We start from the raw sequence: 20,242 nt of genomic DNA, 5'->3' as shown, positions 1-20,242 counted from the left end.
GAATGACATGGACAACCCAGGAACAAAAATCATAGTGTTATATTGTGCAATTCTAATTGCAAAATAATAATAATAGTAATAATGATAATAATAATAATAATAATATAAATTATTATTATTATTATTATTATTATGCAGTTTAGTAAACTTTCCCCATGTTTTGATGATAGAACCAATAAAGGAAAGGTCATTGATAACCCCAGAATAACAATAATAATATTATTATTATAATATAATAACAATAATAATATAATATTTTAATTACTTTATTTATTTATTTATTTATTTATAAAATTATTATTATATTATTATTTTGCAGTTTAATAAACTTTCCCCATGTTTTGATGATAGAACCAATGAATGAAAGAACATTGATAACCCCGGAACAAAGACTGTGTTATATTATAATTATATAATTAATTATATAATATATTACAATACAATTATAAAATAAAATATATGCAATTATAATATAATACACAATAAATAACAATTTTACCTTACCTTATAATAAATACAATTATAATATAATAAATACAATTTTATAATAATATAATAATTACAATAATAATATAATTGTAATATAATAAACACAAAAATAACATAATATAATAAATAGAACTATATTATAACAGAATATATACAATTTTATAATAATATAATAATACAATTATAATATAATAAATACAATAATAATATAATAATATATACAATTGTAATATAGCAATATAATATGTACAGTTATACTATAATAATATAATGTAATGTGCTACTGCGGGATGTCCCGCCGTCAAAGACAAAGTTTTGGCAGTTGAGTAAATTTTCCCCATTTTTTTTTAATGAATGAGCCAATTAGGAAATGACATTTCTAACCCAGGAACAAAAAATGTGTTGCATAATGTAATATATATTTTCTAATACACATATATTGCGTAAGGGTTTGGCTTCACCTAGGAAAACCGCATGACCGTGTTGGGAAAGGATGCCGGTCTCAAAAGCGTAGGACGTTTCAGAATCTCTGTCCTAGGAGGGATCGACCTCTGAAAATGGAAGAAATGCAACAAGAAAGGCGCTTTGTGGGGAGCGGCTCCCACTCAGGTTCCCACTCCATGGGTGCTTTTTATTGTTTTCTGGGCACAAACTCAGGCAGGAAATGGGGAAGGAGTGGCCAGAGGAGGGTCCAAGTGGCTAGGAGTGTGGACGCAGGGCAGGGTTGCTTTCCTCTGCAAAGATGTTGCACAGTCTCTCATTCTCTCAATCCATTCTGAATCAGTGATGGCCAAATGCCCGGCTGGTGTTCTCCCGGCCGTTTCTGCGCCTGGCCCCCTCGCGGCCACGATCCTTCCCCGGTGGGTGATGGCCGCCACCGCCGCTGCTGTGTGGGGTCACTCTGCGCAAGAGGAGAGAAGAGGAAAGGCCCGGCACGGGATCAGCGTGACGTGTGGAAGCCTGGGAAACTACACAAGGCTGATGAAGGAAAACATGAGGAAGGGGGCATAGAGTATGAGCCTAAGGGAATATCACCATTCAGTGGATACGGGGGCCATATAGTATTGGCCTAAGGGAATATCACCATTCAGTGGATACAGGGGCCATATAGTATTGGCCTAATGGAACATCCCCATTCAGTGGATATGGGGTCATATATTATTGGCCTAATGGAAGATCACCATTCAGTGGATATGGGGGTCATATAGTATTGGCCTCATTGAACACCCCCATTCAGTGGATATGGGGGTCATATATAATTGGACTAAATGAATATCACCATTCAGCGGATACGGGGGACATATATTATTGGCGTAATGGAACATCCCCATTCAGTGGATACAGAGGTCATATAGTATTGCCCTCATGGAACATCCCCATTCAGTGGATACGGGGGTCATATATTATTGATCTAATGGAACATCTCCATACAGTGGATACAGGGGTCATATATTATTGGACTAAATGAATATCACCATTCAGTGGATACGGGGGACATATATTATTGGCGTAATGGAACATCCCCATTCAGTGGATACAGAGGTCATATAGTATTGCCCTCATGGAACATCCCCATTCAGTGGATATGGGGGTCATATAGTATTGGCCTCATTGAACACCCCCATTCAGTGGATATGGGGGTCATATATTATTGGACTAAATGAATATCACCATTCAGTGGATACGGGGGACATATATTATTGGCGTAATGGAACATCCCCATTCAGTGGATACAGAGGTCATATAGTATTGCCCTCATGGAACATCCCCATTCAGTGGATACGGGGGTCATATATTATTGATCTAATGGAACATCTCCATTCAGTGGATACGGGGGTCATATAGTATTGGCCGCATGGAACATCCCCATTCAGTGGATACAGGGGACATATAGTATTGCCTACTAGTCACCATTCAAGGGCCATATAGTATTGCCTATTTAAGACACAATTCAGTGGATACTGGGGTCATATAGTATTGGGCAAATGGACCATCACAATTCAGTGGATACGGGGGTCATATAATATTGCCTTTACCTATTTAAAAGTGACCATTCAGTGGACACAGGGCCATATAGCATTGCCTATGAAACACCATTCAGTGGATATGGGGGGGGGGAGGGGTCATACAGCATTGCCTATTGGTCACCATTCTGAAGGCGAGCATGCCCCCCCCCTAACAAGGGATGGTGACTTATAGCTCTGCAAAGGACAAAGGTACCAGACTGCACAATAGGGGTTAAGTCTTGGTCAATTTGCCAAGGCCTTAACAACAATGAGGACCCCATGAAACTCCGGGAATAGCTAGACCTTGGGGTCTCTGCCTCTCTCGGGAGCTGTAGTTCTCCAAGGACGGGGACCAAAGCTTGTTTCCAGAGACACCAGGTCCATTTGGGCCACTCAAGAACTCCTGCCAGGACCTTTGTGCAACACCCTTGCGTTTTAGCCACCCCCCATGGACACTCTTTCCTCCCACATGGACAAACCTTATGAAATCTTGCCTTTTATGAACTTTAGATGTATGAAATGTGTTTTCTGATTTCTTTGTGTGGCAGAAGCCTTTCCCCTTTTCTTCTGACCTTTGTTTCCCCTATATACATGAAGAAACTCCACCAAAGGGACTACAAAGCCCCAAACATTCCAGGATTTTTTTTTATCCACAACTTCCTTTTGCATGGACAATAGCCTGGGCAGCTGGTGGCCCTCGGAGGAATTGCCCAGCCCTCAGCTTGCCCCTTTGGCAAAAACCTTAATCATATTTCCTCCTGAAGGTCAAAAGGTCCTCGAAAAACCTTTTGCCTTCGCTCTGATTAACTCAGCTATCTCCACCAAGAAACAATCACCCAGTCTACACATGTTGATCCAGTCCACTCAAAGCACAATAGATCAGGCTGGCTTGAGATTTCCCCTTTGACTCGCCAGCCACATGGCATTATTTTCCCCCCACATTCATTCATAGATTCCTTTGTGTCCTTTCAACCTGCCTCCCTCTTTTCTTATTTGCTATCGCCGCTAGGTGGCAGAAGCCTCCCCATTGGACCCTGCGGACCGCTGGAGCTTTCTGATTGGTCCGGAGGCGCCGGGAACGGGAGGACAGCCTCCCAGCTGTCCGCCCATTGTCCAATCGCAGTGGAGTGCGGCAGGGAGGCTGGGGTGGGAAGTTTGAACTCTGCAACTTTGAAAACTCTATATAAATGGCTGCATCAAATGTATTTCTTTATGCTTAGCTTTGGCGAATGATTGCAGCTTTGCATCCACTTCAGCTGAATCGCATTAAACGTCGATGGCTTTTCTTCAACTGGTGAGACTTCTCATTGGGAAATCAGGGAAAAATATGGGATGCTTCTCTGTCTCGCCAGGGAAAAAGAACTCTTTGATGAGTCCTGGCAAAGACCACTAAATTTTACCTCTATATCAATTCAGTGGATACGGGGGTCATAGAGTATTAGCCAAATGGAACATTGCCATTCAGTGGATAAGGGGGTTATGGTGTGCTGGCCAAACAAAACACCCCCATTCCGTGAGCACCCCCTGTCCCCCCCCCCCCAGCGCTGGCCCCACATCCCCCCAGTTGAGGCCCCGCTGCTGACCTTCCCAGGTGGCGCAGGACGGTCTCCTCAAAGTCGTCGGCCTGGTCTTCGTGCCCTCCAAGGGCTTGGGCCAGCTCCTCTAGGGCGTCCTCGGCCTCGTCCAGGAACTCCCGGAAGCGGAGCCGGTCGTGGGCGAAGAGCCCGTCGGGGCCGAAGAAGCCCTGCGTGGCCCCCGCCAGCCCCGCCAGGTGCCGCCCCCACCCGCGCCCTGAGAGGAAGCCCTGGGCTGCCTGCAGGAAGGCCGCCTGGGGCACCGGGGCCAGGCCTTCCTTGCGGGCGCACTCGGCCACCCCGCTGCACCCCCGGGGGGCCCCGAAGGGCTGCGCGGCCAGCGCCTGCCACAGGGCGGGGGGCTCCCGCGGGGGCGGCTGGGTCTTCTTGCCCTTCTTGCCCGGGGGCTTCTTCCTGCCCTCCTTGCCCCGCTTCTCCTTGCCCCGCTTGGCCTTGGGGGGCCCCTCCTCTTGGGCCCCCCCTCCCAAGGCCTGAGACACCTTCTGCTGCAGCGCGCTCAACTTGGGCCGCGGGTCACCTTGCGCAGCCTTGGCCAGGTCGTGCCCCAGAGACTCCAGCACGGAGCGCAGGCGGCGCGCTTCCCCTTCCGCGGGCTCCGGCTTGGGTTGGGGGCCCGGCACCGGACCCGCTTCGGCCTGGGCCCCTCGGAGGAGCCGGACCTCGTCCCGGGCAGCCAGCAGCGAGGAGGACTCCCGCCGCAGCGCTTCCTTCAGGCGGGCGTTCTCGGCCGCCAGGCTCTGCTGCTGCCAAGTGGACGCCTGCGCCTCGCCCTCCGTCTTGCGCAGAAGCGCCTGCAGCTCTTCCTTCTGGGCCTGGCCGGGGAGAGGGGAACGGGGTCGGACAGAGGCACCCTCAAAGCCCTCCCGACAGATGGCCCCCCAGCCTCTGCTTAATCACTGACGTCGAGCATGCCCCCCACAACAAGGGATGGTGACTTATAGTTCTGCAAAGGACAAAGGTACCAGACTGCACAATAGGGGTTAAGTCTTGGTCAATTTGTCAAAGCCTTAACAACAATGAGGACCCCATGAAACTTTGGGAATAGCTAGACCTTGGGGTCTCTGCCTCTCTCTCTCTCTCTCTCTCTCGAGCTGTAGTTTTCCAAGGACCATGGGACCGGCTTCCATCCCAGCGCTGCAGGGCTTTGTGCCTTGGCCCAGTGGAACTCCATAGACTCCCTTTGGTGGCTTTTTGAATTCTGCTACATTCCTGGACTTCCCTCTCTTCAAGGACTCACTCTCTACCCATGAACTTTCTTCAAGACAACTTATGAATTCATGCTGTGTCCTGATACCCTCTGCTTTTTATAATTGGTATTATTAATCTCTCTCTGGGGTCCTGGATAGGAAGATAGCTGCATATGATTTCCCTGTGTATAATTTCTATATGGTTTTTTTTTATGCTTCCTTGTATTCCTGACCCTTTGCCCCTTCTCCCTCCAAAGAAATATGTAAGGGAACCCCCTGGCCTTCAGAAACAAAAGACTGAAACCTCCCACCAAAGACACCTTTGCATGGATAAAAGAAAGAGATTCTTATCTCTAGCATCGGAAGATGGCCCACTAGAGTAAAGCATTGTTTGACAAAAGTTTCTGCAAGATAAGGGGCAATCTTCCCCTCTGCTTTTGTTTACTTAGCATTAACCTCAGGCTGCCATCATTGTTCTCCTGTCTCACAGCCAGGAAGGATCAGGACACATGTTGATTCACAACACTCAAAGCAGCCCTGCTTGAGCTCTTTGTCTCAGGCCACATGGCATTTCCTTTGTTTACTCCTTTCCCAGATTCCTTTGTGTTCCCTCATCCCACCTCCATCTCTCCTGATTGGGTGTTGCCACCAGGTGGCAGAGGTCTCCCCATTGGTTCCTACGGACCACTGGAGCTTCCTGATTGCTCCAGAGGCACCGGGGGCGGGAGGGCCGCCTCCCAACTGTTTGCCCATCGCCCAATCATGGCAGGGAACAACAGGGAAGCCGGGGCGGGGAGTTTGAACTCTGCAAATTTGAATTTACTATAAATATGACTGCATTGGTGTACTCCCCTCATGCTTAGCTTTGGCGAATGATTGCAGCTTTGCATCTGTTTCAGCTGAATTGCATTAAACCTCGATGGCTTTTCTTCAACTGGTGAAACTTTTCATTGGGAAAGCAGGGAAAATATGGGATGCTTCTCTGTCTCGTCAGGGAAAAAGAACTCTTTGAGGAGTCTAATTGGTCCCTGCCTCCTGGCAAAGACCCCTAAGTTTTAGCTCTACACCATCACGATGATGATGATAATAATAATACAACCATAGAGTTGACAACACAACATACTGCTCTGAAGTTAAGCCACTTTGGGTCTCCTTTGGGAGAGATAAAGCAGGGTATAAATAAATCAATAAACCAATAGTAATCATACGTTCTAATGGTCACTCATTGGGTGGAGAGCTCAGTTTATGGTCATCACATATCTCGAATCATGGTCTCACCTGGAGCTCAGCCTGCATCAGCCGAATGTCCTGGTTCTCCTTGGCCATCTTGTCCAGCAAGGCCCCCATGGCCTCCAGGCTGGGGGGGTCCCTGGGGCCCCCCACGTGCGGCGGAAGCCCCTCCTCCTGGGACACAGGAAGTCCCGCCTCTCCGGGGGGCTCGGGGGCCGGCCCGTCCTGCCAAAGAGAAGGGCAACGCGGTCAGGCGGGACCCACACACCCAGAGACGTACAGGCTGACCCCCACGTGATGGGCGAGAGAGGTCATTGTCTTATTATTATTATTATTATTATTATTATTAGAAACACAACAAGATGAGCCCACTCTACTGGCTGTTGTATTATTGTTGTTGTTATTATTATTATTATTATTATGGTAGATTAGAGACTGACCTTCCCCTCGCCGCCAGCATAGAGGTCACTTTGGTCGGAGCCGGGCCCAGCGGTCAGGAGATCCCCGGCGCCTACGGAAGAAATGTCGTTGGATCAGGAACCGTGTCAGGTGAAATGGGATGGCCTTGGGACCCAGAGGGGAGCAGGAAGCGGGTTCAGGACACGCCAAAGGGCCGAGGGTTTGCGTCCAGCCCTTGCTTTGACCCCCCAAAACCGCAGGATTTGAACCCATGAAGAGCGGAGACTCAGGGAAGACGGGGAAACCTTTTGGGAGACTGGAGGCCATACTCACCGTCCCCGTTGTCCAGGATGACCCCTGCGGAAAGAGGCAGCGGGTGAGGCACGGACTCCCAGGGCCGGAAGGGGCCCCCCGAGAGGGCATCCAGTCCCTCCAGAGCCAGGCCAGGAGGGGGGGGGGACACACCACCCAAGCCCACCCAGGAGAGAGAGGGGGGGGAATGCTAGAGCTGGAAGAGACCCCAAAGGAGGGCCATCCAGACCAAAAGCCTTCTACCATAATAAGATAGATACATGCAAATAGATAGTTGCTTAGAGAAATAGATCGATGATATACATAGATAGATAGATAGATAGATAGATAGATAGATAGATAGATACATACATACATACATACATACATACATAGATGCATAGATAAATAGATAGATGCATAGATAGATAGATAGATAGATCGATAAACAGACAGACAGACAATGTATAGATAGATGCATAGAAAGATAAATAGACAGGTGCCAAGATAGATGGATGGATGGATGGATGGATGGTGGATAGAGAGAGAGAGAGAGAGATGGATGGATGGATGCTTGGATGGATGGATGGATAGACAGACAGACAGACAGATAGATAGAGGGAGAGAGAGAGAGAGAGAGAGAGAGAGAGAGATGCATGGATAGGCAGGTGGGTAGATGGCTGCATGGATGGATACATAGATAGATAGATAGATGGATGGATGGATGGATGGATGGATGCTTGAATGGATGGATGGATGGATGGATGGATAGGTAGGTAGGTAGGCAGATGGCTGCATGGATGGATGGATACATAGATAGATAGAGAGAGAGAGAGATGGATGGATGGATAGATAGACAGACAGATAAATAGAGGGATAGACAGAGAAATAGATAGATAGAGGGATAGACAGACAGACAGACAGAAAGATGCATAGATAGATAGAATCGTAGAGTTGGAGGAGAGCCCAATGAAGGCCATCTAGTCCAACCTCCTTCTGCCAAAATAGAGAGATAGATACATGCATATATAGAGATGCTTACATAAATAGCTAGATGCATAGATAGATGATACACATAGATGCATAGATAGATACATAGATAGCTAAATGCATAGCTAGATGCATAGATAGATGCATAGACAGGTAGATAAATTATTATTATTACTATTATTACTATTATTATTATTATTTCTATTTATTATTATTACTATTATTATTATTATTACAGATAAATGCATAGATAGATAGATGTATAGGTTGACAGACAGATGCATAAATAGAAACACAAATAGATAGGTTCGTAGGCAGATGGATAGACAGAGAATCTGACCCTTGGGAGGGGCCCCAAAGAAGGCCCCCCAGTCCCACCGTATTCATGCCAGGCTGGAGGACACCACGCAAGCCCTCCCGAGAGATGTCCTCCCTCCTTCCCTTGCAGAAAGCACTCACCCAGGGCGACCAGGACGCCGAGTCCCAGCAGAGCCAGGAATCCGCACAGCCAGATGGCCTGCCCGCCCTCCTCTCGGGCGCCCGGGGCCCGGCCCCCTCCTGCGGCAGGAACAGCCACCTCGGGCCCCTCGCGGCCCTTCCGCCTTCGCAGGCCTTCCACGTCTTCCGCCACGGGAGGACCTGCAAAGTGGAAGCGGGAAATGGGGTGGCCTCAAAGAGGGGGGGCTTCCAACCCAGGCGGGGGGAAGAGGAAGAGGAAGGGGGGGGGACCTCACCTGCTCTGTGGAAGAGGGGGGCTCCTGGCGGGGCGGCGGCAGAGCCCTCCTCAGCATGATGGGTGAGGGAGTCCTTGGCTGGCGGAGGGGCCGGGACCGGGCTGGGCTCTGAGGCTGAGGCTGCGGGGGTCTCTTCCGAAGGGACGTCCAGGGCCACCCCCGGCCCACCTCCAAGGGGCTGCCCCAAAACAAGGACAGAGCGGGATTTCAATACTCGCGTGCGTGCAATAATAATAATACTAATAACAGGGCTAGGCATCAATCAATTATTATTATTATTATTATTATTATTATTATTATTATTTCGTGTCAGGAGCAACTTGAGAAACTGCAAGTCGCTTCTGGTGTGAGAGAACTGGCCATCTACAAGGACATTGCCTGGATGTTTTCTGATGTTTTACCATCCTTGTGGGAGGCTCCTCTCATGTCCACGAATGGGGAGCTGGAGCTGACAGAGGGAGCTCACCCGTGCTCTCCCCAGATTTGAACCTCCGACCTGTTGGCCACAAGTCCTGTTGGCACAAGGGTTGAACCCAATGCACCTCTTCCTTTCCCTTCTTTTTCTCTTTCCATCCTTCCTTCCCTCTTTCTTTCCCCCTTCCTTTCCTCCTTCCCTTCCTTTCTCTCCTCTCTCTTCTTTCTATCTTTCCTTCCTTCCCCCTTTCTCTTCTTCCTTTCTCTTCTTTTTCTCTTTCCTTTCTTCCCTTTTTCTTTCCCCCTCCCTTCCTCCTTTCATTCCTTTCTCTTCTCTTTCATTCCCTCCTTTTTCTCTTTCCTTCCTTCCCTTTTTCTTTCCCCTTCCCTTCCTCCTTTCCTTCCTCTTCTCTTCCTTTCCCTCCTTTTTCTCTATCCTTCCTTCCCTTTTTCTTTCCCTTTCCCTTCCTCCTTTCATTCCTGTCTCTTCTCTTCCTTTCCCTTCTTTTTCTCTATCCTTCCTTCCCTTTTTCTTTCCCCCTTCCCTTCCTCCTTTCCTTTCTCCTCTTCCTTTCCCTTCTTTTCTCTTTCCTTCCTTCCCTCCTTTCCCCCCTCCCTTCCTTTCATTCCTTTCTCTTCCTTTCCTTTCTTTTTCTCTTTCCTTCCCTCTTTCTCTCCCTTTCCGTTCCTCCTTCCCTTCCTTTCTCTTCTTTCTGTCCCTTCTTTTTCTTTCCTTCCTTCCCTCTTTCTTTCCCCTTCCCTTACTCTTTCCCTTCTTCTCTCTTCTTTCTTTCCCTCCTTTTTCTCTTTCCTTCCTTCCCTTTTTCTTTCCCCCTCCCATCCTCCTTTCCTTCCTTCCTTCCTTTTCTTTCTTTCCCTCCTTCCCTTTTTCTTTCCACCTCCCTTCCTTTCTCTTCTTTCTTTCCCTCCTTTTTCTCTTTCCTTCCTTCCCTTTTTCTTTCCCACTCCCATCCTCCTTTCCTTCCTTTCTCCTCTTCCTTTCCCTTCTTTTTCTCTTTCCTTCCTTCCCTCTTTCTTCCCCCCTTCCTTTCCTCCTTTCCTTCCTTTCTCTTCTTCCTTTCCCTTCTTTTTCTCTTTCCTTCTCTCCCTCCTTTCCCCCTCCCTCCCTTCCTTTCCTTCCTTTCTCTTCTCTTCCTTTCCTTTTCTCTTTCCTTCCTTCCTTCCCTCCTTTTTTCCCCCTCCTTCCTTCCTATTCACCCACAGAGATTTCCGTATAGTTCAACAAGCCACCAACCCCCATGTAGCTAAAGTGGTGTGAAACTGGCATAAATGTGTGGTGCAGACACACCCTGAACCCCTCAAAGGTTAAGAGAGCCTTAAGAGTTCGATACTCGACCTTTGTTTTGGGCTCTTCTGGCTCGGAAAGGACCTCGGGGACCTCTTTTTCGTCAACGGGGGCTGTTGAAAGAAGGAAAATGGGGAATAATAATAATAATAATAATAATAATAATAATAATAATGTCAGTAAAATAAATAATATAATAAATAAATAATAAAATAAAAAATTGTGTCAGTAAAATAATAATAATATTTGTGTCAGTAAAATAATAATAATAATAATAATAATAATAATATGCATGGCTTAATCTGTTGTGAGTCTTGGCCAAGAAAGAAAAATGGGGAATAATAATAATAATAATAATATTGTCAGTAAAATAAATAATATAATAAATAATACAATAAAAAATTGTGTCAGTAAAATAATAATAATATAAAATAAATAATGTGCCAATAAAATAGTAATAATATTTGTATCAGTAAAATAATAATAATAATAATAACAACAATAACAATAATAATAATAATATGATGCATGGCTTAACCTGTTGTGAGTATAATAAATAATAAAATAAATAATGTGCCAATAAAATAGTAATAATATTTGTATCAGTAAAATAATAATAATAATAATAATAATAATAACAATAATAATAATATGATGCATGGCTTAACCTGTTGTGAGTATAATAAATAATAAAATAAATAATGTGCCAGTAAAATAATAATAATAATAATAATAATAATAATAATGTGCATGGCTTAATCTGTTGCAAGTCTTGGCCAAGAAAGAAAAATGGGGAATAATAATAATAATAATAATAGTAATGATGAGGATTGGCCCGCCTCCACTTACCTTGCTGCTTCTGGGTGGGTGAAGGGTCCTCTGTCGGGACTTCTGCCGTTTCTTCGGAGCGAAGCTCTTCCACGGGAAGGGTCTGCAAGGAGAGAGCGGTCAAAGGAGAGAGAGCAGGGGTGAGTGGGCCTGCCGGGCGGGGACGATGGGATCTGCAGTCCCACCCCAGCAGAGGGAGGAAAATACCCAACAAGGCCTAAGCCTGGGTTGATGCCAGTTTTCCGTGCCTGGTCTGTTTGAAGCAAGGGTGGATGTTGCAATTGGCAAGCTTGAATAGCACTGAGTAGCTTTGAAGCTGCAAAGTCAATCAGTGAGGGTCCCTGCATGGAAGCCGTGCAAAGTCACAGTGAGGGTCCCTGCATGGGAGTCGTGCAAAGTCAGTCAGTGAGGGTCCCTGCATGGAGGTCGTGCGAAGTCAATTGGTGAGGGTCCCTGCATGGAGGTCGTGCAAAGTCAATTGGTGAGGGTCCCTGCGTGGAGGTCGTGCAAAGTCAATAAGTGAGGGTCTCTGTGTGGAGGTCGTGCAAAGTCAATCGGTGAGGGGCTCTGCGTGGAAGTCGTGCAAAGTCAATCAGTGGGGGTCTCCGCCTGGAAGTCGTGCAAAGTCAATCAGCGAGGGTCTCTGCGTGGAAGTCGTGCAAAGTCAATCAGTGAGGGTCTCTGCGTGGAAGTCGTGCAAAGTCAGTCAGCGAGGGTCTCTGCGTGGAAGTCATGCAAAGTCAATCAGTGAGGGTCCCTGCCAGGCTACCTCTAGGTAGATACTCTCACACTGATTCACTTTGCAGCACCAAGGCTATTCAAAAATGCTCATTGCAACATGCAAACTTGCTTTCAACAGACAAGGGTTCTCTCTCTCACCCCGGGCATCATTCCAGAGAGGGTGCCTCCAGGCAACAACGGTCAAGCCGCCTCTATGCAGAGATCCTCACTGATTGACTTTGAAGTTGCAAGGCTACTCAATGCCAATCAAGCTGGCCAACTGCAACATTCACACTTGCTTTAAACGGGCCAGGGTTCTCCTTCCCACCCTGGACATCATTCCACAGAGGGTGCCTCCAGGCAACAACAGCCAGGCCACCTCCACGCAGAGATCCTCACTGATTGACTTTGCAGCTGCAAGGCTACTCAATGCTATTCAAGCTTGCTCATTGCAACAGACATGGGTTCTTCCTCCCACCCTGTACATCACTCCACAGGTATATATCCATGCAGAGACCCTCACTGATTGACCTTGCAAAATGCATGGCCTCTCCGTGCTATTCAAGCTTGCTCATTGCAACATCCATACTTGCTTCAAAGAGACAAGGGCGCTTTCTCCCACCCTGGACATCATTCCACAGGTGTGTGTGTGTGTGTGTGTGTATAGAGAGGGCTACACTCCACTTGTTTCACTGCCAAAAGAACCTCTGAACCTCTGAAGATGCCATTAGGGAAAGATGCAGGCAAAACATCAGGAGAGAATGCTGCTAGAACAGGACCTGAGAGCATGGAAAAGTCACAGCAATTCAACTGTTGTTGTTGTTGTTGTTATAGGAGTGGGAGGGCCATGTCTCACCTCTGATCCGGCCATCACCCAGCTGTTGTTGTCGGACTCCCGGGAGTCTGAGCGGTCAGCCATGGCGGCGCATGCCCAGCCGAGCCCGGCCAAAGAGGGGCCCCGACCGGGGTGAAGTGGCCCTCTGTGAGGTCACCGGGGAAGGAAGGGACTGGAAAGGAGAAACAAAAGGGAAAAGAAGGAATGGAAGGAAGAAAGAAGAGAAGAAAGAAGGAAGGAAGGAAGGAGGAGAAGAAAAAGGAACAAAGAAGAACGGAAAGGAAGGAAGGGAAGAAAGAAAAAACAGAAGAGAGAAAGAAAGAAGAGAGAAAGAAGGAGGAAGGAAGGAAGGAAGGAGGAAGGGAAAGGGAAGTGGGAAAGGCATGAAGGGAGAAAAGGGAAAGAAAGGAAGAGAAAAGAAGGGAAGAAAGCAAGAAAGGAAGGGAAAGAAGAAAGGAAAGAGGAGTGGAAAGAAGAAACAAAAAGGAAAGGAAGGGAAGAAAGAAAGAAAGAAAGAAAGAAAGAAAGAGAGAAGAGAAGAGGGAAAGAAGGAAGGAAGGAAGGGAAAGGAAAGAGGGAAAGGCATGAAGGGAGAAAAGGGAAAGAAAGGAAGAGAAAAGAAGGGAAGAAAGCAAGAAAGGAAGGGAAAGAAGAAAGGAAAGAGGAGTGGAAAGAAGAAACAAAAAGGAAAGGAAGGAAGGAAGGGAAGAAAGAAAGAAAGAAAGAAAGAAAGAAGAGAAGAGGGAAAGAAGGAAGGAAGGAAGGAAGGCAGGAGGAACAAAGAAGAAAGGAAAGAAAGGAAGGGAAAGAAGAGAGAAGGAAGGAAAGAGGAGTAGAAAGAAGAAACAAAAGGGAAAAGAAGGAATTAGGAAGAAAGAAAGAAAGAAAGAAAGAAAGATAGAAGAGCAGAGAGAAAGAAGGAAGGAAAGAAGGAGAGGAGGAAAAAAGGAGCAAAGAAGAAAGGAAAGAAAGGAAGGAGGAAGGAGGAGGGAGGGAGGGAAAGGAAAGTGGGAAAGGCATGGAGGGAGAAAAGGGAAAGAAAGGAAGAGAAAGGAAGGAAGGAGGAAGAGAATAGAATTAAACCCAGAACTATCTCAAATGAAGAATCAACACAATTGAAACCCATTAAAAATACATAAAACACCCCCCTCCCTCCAGAGAAGAAGGTGGTCTTCACACCTTTCATAGAATCAAAGAGTTGGAAGAGACCTGGGGGGGCCATCCTCCAGTCCAACCCCATTCTGCCAAGAAGCAGGAATATTGCATTCAAAGCATCCCTGACAGATGGTCATCCAGCCTCTGTTTAAAAGCCTTCAAAGAAGGAGCCTCCAGGGCAGAGAGTTCCACTGCTGAACAGCTCTCACAGTCAGGAAGAGTGGGTTGCCAAGAGTGCCTCTGAGCATGTCCCGAGTGCTTTGTGTTCGAAAGAGAGAGAAGAGGAGCCCCTTGTTGCTTTGAGGCACAAAGTCTCCTGAGCTTGGGCTTTGCTGGCCGACATGGGAAGGATTTGCAAAACAAATCCATGCAAAGAAGAGACGGGGAAGAAGGGCACGATGGAACACAACACAACACACACACACACACACAACCCTTGTTGTACTTTTTCTTTTGCTCCCTCTAAATAGAACGGTTGCAAGAACGGATCTGCAAGTGAGAGGGAAGGACGATCCCCGGAGGCAGCCACAATCAAGAGTTTTGTGCCTGACGTTCCTCTCTCAAAACAGACTCAAATTAGGATGGATGTCTTGAACGCATTGACTTGATGTTCCTCTCAATATCAAGAGAGAAGGAAGGGGAAAGGGAACCAGGGAGGAGAAAAGGGAGGGCAAAGGGTCAGGAAAAGAGAGAGGAGGAGGAGGGAGGAAGAGAAGAAAGGGAAAAAGAAAGAGAAAGAATGAGAAAGAGAGAGAAAAGAGAAAAACAAGGAGAGAAAGAAAGAGAAAGGGAGAAAAAGGGAGAGAAGAGAGTAAGAAAGAAAGAAAAAGAGAGAAAAAAGAAAGAAAAAAGAATGAGGAGAGAAAGAAAAAGGAGAAATAGAGAGAGAAGGGAGTGAGAAAGAAAAGAAAGAAAAAGAACAAGGAGAAAAAGAAAGAGAAAGGGAGAAATAGAGAGAGAAGAGAGTGAGAAAGAAAGAGAGAGGAGAGAAAGAATGAGAGAGGGTGAGAGAAAGAGAAAGAAAGCATGAAAGGGGGGAGAAACAGAAAGAAAAACAAGGAGGAGAGAAAGAAAAAAGGAGAAATAGAGAGAGAAGAGACTGAAAAAGAATGAGAAAGAGAGGAGAGAAAGAATGAGAGAGGGTGAAAGAAAGAGAAAGGGAAAGACAAAGCGTGAAAGAGAGTGAGAAAAAGAAAGAAAAACAAAGACAAGAAAGAGAAAGAACAAGAGAAAGTGAAAGAAAAAAGCAAAAGAGAAAGGAAGAGGAAGAGAAAACAAAAAGACAGAGAGAGGAAAAAGAAAGAAAAAATAGAGAGAGAAAGAGAAAGAAGGAGACAGAATGAGGGAAAGAGATAGAAAAAGGAGGAGAGAAAAAGAGGGGGAAAGAAAAAAGGAAAGAGAAAGAAAAATAGAAAAAGAAATAGAGAGAAAAAAGGAAAAGAGGGAGAGAAAAAAAGAGAAAGGAAGAGAGAGAAAGAGAAAGAAAGAAAGAAAGAAAGAGGAAGAGAAAACAGAGAGAAAGGAAGACAGAGCAATAGGGAAAGAAAGAGAAAAGAGAGAGAGAGGAAAAAGAAAGAAAAATAGAGAAAGAGAAAGAAGGAGAGGGAAAGAAAGAGAGAAAGAAAGAACGAAAGAGAAAGAAAAATAGAAAAGGAAATAGAGAGAAAAAAGGAAAAGAGGGAGAGAAAAAAAGAGAAAGGAAGAGAGAAAGAGAAAGAGAAAGAAAGAAAGAAAGAAAGAAAGAGGAAGAGAGAGAGAAAACAGAGAGAAAGGAAGACAGAGCAAAAGGGAAAGAAAGAGAAAAGAGAGAGAGAGGAAAAAGAAAGAAAAATAGAGAAAGAGAAAGAAGGAGAGGGAAAGAAAGAGGGAAAGAAAGAAAGAAAGAAAGAAAGAAAGAAAGAAGGAGAAAGAAAAATAGAAAAGGAAATAGAAAAAAGGAAAAGAGGGAGAGAAAAAAAGAGAAAGGAAGAGAGAGAGAGAAAGAGAAAGAAAGAAAGAGGAAGAGAGAGAGAAAACAGAGAGAAAGGAAGACAGAGCAATAGGGAAAGAAAGAGAAAAGAGAGAGAGAGGAAAAAGAAAGAAAAATAGTGAAAGAGAAAGAAGGAGAGGGAAAGAAAGAAAGAAAGAAAGAAAGAAGGAGAAAGAACAATAGAAAAAGAAATAGAGAGAAAAAAGAAAAAGTCAAAGAGGAAGAGAGAAAAAGAGGAAGAAATTTCCTTTATGTTCCTCTCAATTAATTAATTTTACGATCCGACGGAGGGGCGCAAGGTGGCGAAACAAAGCCGCAGAGAGAAGGGTGGCCAAAGAGAGAGAGAGAAAGAAAGAAAGAAAGAAAGAAAGGAGGAGAGAGTGCCAAGGACGGGCTCCTTGGGGGGAAGGCGGCTGTGCCCGGTCTCTTCTGGCCGGAGAAAGAGAGAGAGGGACCGGGAATGCGGGGAATCCCAACCATGCCCTCTCCTTCCCAGAGCGCTGCATGGCGGTGTGTGTGTGTGCAAAAAGAAGGGCCAGAATAGCAACAGAAGGAGGTGCCTTGGCCCTGGGGATAGTTGAGGGCCCCCCCTTGGAACTGGCTGCCCTCAAGCCAAACCCCAAAGAGCCCCTTCTATATTGGAGTTGGAGTTGCTGGGATTTATAGTTCACCTGCAATCAAAGAACATTTTGAACCCCACCAATAATAACATTGGGCCAAACTTCCCACATGGAATCCCCATGACCATCAGAAAATACTGTGTTTTCTGATGGTCTTTGGTGACCCCTCTGACACCCCCTCGTGACCCCCCCAGGGGTCCCAACCCCCAGGTTGAGAAACACTGCCATAGACGTGCAACACATAGAGGCCATTCAACATTCCCGCTTTTCCGGCTTCAGGAGGGTGTGCTGAGGTCCGGCCACAGGGGGAGCTGTGACACCCAGTTCTGGATGGAGGACTTCCTCATTCTTATGCACGCTGCTGGAAGGTTTTATGGCGCTGTAAATTAATTAAGTTAGCCTCCCCGCGTAAAGCAATACCTAAATTTCCTAGTGAAGAGAGAGGGGGCCAGGAAGACAGCTCCACCTCGTCTCCTTGTCTATTTCCTTCCTTCCCCAGATTCCTCCGTGGGGCGAGCAGAAAGAGGGACAGCTGCAAGGGCTCAAAAGGGAAGGCGCCCGGCCTTATTTATAGCTGCGCTTAATGCCTTGCAGCAGGTGGGACGCTCCCAAACCTGGGCAAGCAAGCAAGCGAGCAAGCAAGCAAGAGCATGGCCAGGGTTCCCTCCCTCCGCTCTCTCCTTCCTTCCTTCCTTCCCCTTCGGAGGCTCCCAGCCTCTCTCTCTCTCTCTCTCTCTCTCTCTCTCTCTCTCTTCTGGGCAAAAACTTCCTTTTTAGGGCAAGTCACTTTGTTTGATTTCCAGGCACTCGTTGGACTCAAGGCGACCGACCGGGACACAGGAACAGACCCAAAGAAAGGACAACTGGAACCAAGTTCCCTTCCTCTTTGGAGAGAGTCCTTCTCCCTCTTCCATTGAAAGGAGTTGTTGTTCACCCCCAGAAGTGTCGCTTTGTGTGTCTGCCACAAACTAGGTGGCAATGGGTTGAGACTCCATGATGAGACCTTCATTGAGACGCTATAGCACATGACATTGATAACAACCCAGGAACAATAATCACGTCACATAGTATTATTATTATTATTATTATTATTATTATTATTATTACTACTACTACTACTCTTATATTTATTAATATAATATTTAGTATATAATGATATAATTGTTGAGACTTGACGATGGGACATTCATTGAAAAACTCGAGCACATGACGTTGATAACAACCCAGGAACAATAATCACGTCACATAGTATTATTATTATTATTATTATATTTATCAATATAATATTTAGTATATTTATTTATATTTATTTATTTATCGTGTCATTATATACTATATTTAGTATATAATGATATAATTGTTGAGACTCGATCATTGAGAAGCTCGAGTACATGACAACAATCATCACGTCACATAGTATTATTATTATTATTATTATTACTACTATTTCTATTAATATAATATTTAGTATATAATGATATAATTGTTGAGACTCAATGATGGGACATTCATTGAAAAGCTATAGCACATGACATTGATAACAACCCAGGAACAATAATCACAACACATAGTATTATTATTATTATTATTATTATTATTATTATTATTATATTTATTAATATAATATTTAGTATATAATGATATAATTGTATTGCTATTGCAATAATATTACATCATAAGATAATTAATATAACTTAATAATATCATATAATAATAGAAATAATACAATAACATATATAATAGTTTTTAAATAAATACTAAATAAATAAACATATATTATTCTATTTATTAATATAATATTTAGTATATAATGATATAATTGTATTGCAATAATATTACATCATAAAATAATTAATATAACAATAATATCATATAATAATAGATATAATACAATAATAACATATATAATAATAAATGTAATTATAATATAAAACGAAAATAATATAATATATCATAATAATAAATATAATTACATACCGTAACGTAATGTGCTACAGCAGGATGTCCCAGAAGAACAATGTTTTGGCAATTTAATCAACTTTCCCTACGTTTTGATGGCAGACCCAATTAGGAAATGATGTTGATAACACAACAATAATATAATATAAATAATATAATATAATAATAAAACAATAAATAATATAATATAATATAAAACAACAATAATATAATACATAATAATAATAAATGTAATAATAAATATCATGACATACTGTAACGTAATGTGCTATTATAGCAGGATGTCCCAGAAGAACAATATTTTGGCAATTTAATCAACTTTCCCTATGTGTTGATGACAGACCCAATTAGGAAATGACGTTGATAGCCCAGGGACACAAATTGTGTTGCAAAGTGTTATGGACACTTTTGGGAAAGAGGATGCTGTTGCCGTGGCAACCCTGCACGCGCTGGACCAAATCCAAGGGAGGAAGGAAAGCACGCCCAATCCTACAGTCATTATTATTACAATAATAATAATAATAATAATAATAATAATAATACTAATAATAATAATAATAATAATGCTGCTAGTTCTGCCTCTCAATGGCCAACCCCTGGCCCTCCCTGTGGGGCCCCCAAGGGATCCTTACCTGGAAGGCAGGTGGGCAAGCTCTTTCCTTCCTTTCTTTCCCTTCTTCCTTCCTTCCTTTCGGCTTCTCAACTTTCCTCTCTTGAAACTTCTGTTGCAGCTGCTTCCCCTGCAAGGTGGGCGGGACCGAGGGCAGCCAGGGAACCAATCAGGAGGCGTGAGAGGGAGAGCCCAGCCAATGAGTGCAAAGCTGGCTGGAAAATAAGTCTGCAAGAAGTCTGCTCCACTTGCAGGTTGGCATTAAAGGAGACATAATAATAATAATAATAATAATAATAATAATAATAATAATAATAATAATAATAATAATATAGAGGAAACTCCTGTGGGGATTGGGAGATGCCAGGTCAATCATCATCACCATCATCATCCTCATCAGACTCTCTGTTAATCCATGACCTCTCGTGGGTTTAGTAGATGTTGCATTAACAATAAATAATAATAATAATAAATATATTAATAATACTACAATAATAATACAATACAAAAATAATACAATTACCCCATGGGGATTGTTAGATGTGTATCAATAATAATAATAATAATAATAATAATAATATATTAATAATACAGTATTATTAATTACTGTATTTAATAATACAGTAATTAATAATACAATTAACCCATGGCCCCCATGAAGATTGGTAGATGTGTATAAATGATAATAATAAATATATTAATAATAATACAGTAGATCCCCAGTTAACCCATGGTACCTATGGGGATTGGGATCAATAATAATAATAATTATTAATAAATATATAAATATTAATACAGCAGACCCCCAATTAACCCACGGTACTAATGGGGATTGGTGGATGTGTACCAATAACAAACATCATAATAATAATAATAATAAATATATTAATAATAATACCCCAGAC

The 20,242-nt window shown here is 44.1% G+C and overlaps 1 protein-coding gene across 2 annotated transcripts; it reads right to left on the bottom strand.

Moving 5' to 3' along the window:
- Positions 1 to 1,073: 1,073 nt before the first annotated feature.
- PBXIP1 (PBX homeobox interacting protein 1) lies at positions 1,074 to 19,598 on the bottom strand. Of its 2 annotated transcripts, none has more exons than XM_067472272.1 (11): positions 19,360 to 19,598; positions 13,046 to 13,196; positions 11,491 to 11,572; positions 10,693 to 10,754; positions 8,922 to 9,099; positions 8,647 to 8,826; positions 7,240 to 7,263; positions 6,948 to 7,018; positions 6,556 to 6,732; positions 4,079 to 4,902; positions 1,074 to 1,390 (listed from the first exon to the last, which is right to left on the bottom strand). In XM_067472272.1, exons 2-11 carry the CDS (start codon positions 13,106 to 13,108, stop codon positions 1,270 to 1,272), a joined length of 1,782 nt encoding a protein of 593 aa, XP_067328373.1. In that variant the 5' UTR covers positions 13,109 to 13,196; positions 19,360 to 19,598; the 3' UTR covers positions 1,074 to 1,269. The 2 variants fall into 2 exon arrangements, with proteins under 2 accessions (XP_067328373.1, XP_067328374.1); XM_067472273.1 differs by lacking the exon at positions 19,360 to 19,598 and adding an exon at positions 14,625 to 15,003.
- Positions 19,599 to 20,242: the final 644 nt, after the last annotated feature.

Source organism: Anolis sagrei, chromosome 12 (genome assembly GCF_037176765.1).
Source record: "Anolis sagrei isolate rAnoSag1 chromosome 12, rAnoSag1.mat, whole genome shotgun sequence".
NCBI lineage: Eukaryota > Metazoa > Chordata > Lepidosauria > Squamata > Dactyloidae > Anolis > Anolis sagrei.
Note: the sequence above shows the minus strand (reverse complement) of the source record. Positions and strands in the feature narration are given on the sequence as shown.

Bases quoted from the DNA above. Each gene is read 5' to 3' on its own strand.
- PBXIP1 (XM_067472272.1), bottom strand. From the start codon at position 13,108: ATGGCTGACCGCTCAGACTCCCGGGAGTCCGACAACAACAGCTGGGTG. The intron at 10,755-11,490 runs GTAAGTGGAGGC...TTCTTTCAACAG, and splicing joins ACCCACCCAGAAGCAGCAAG to CCCCCGTTGACGAAAAAGAG. The intron at 7,019-7,239 runs GTGAGTATGGCC...TTTCTTCCGTAG, and splicing joins CATCCTGGACAACGGGGACG to GCGCCGGGGATCTCCTGACC.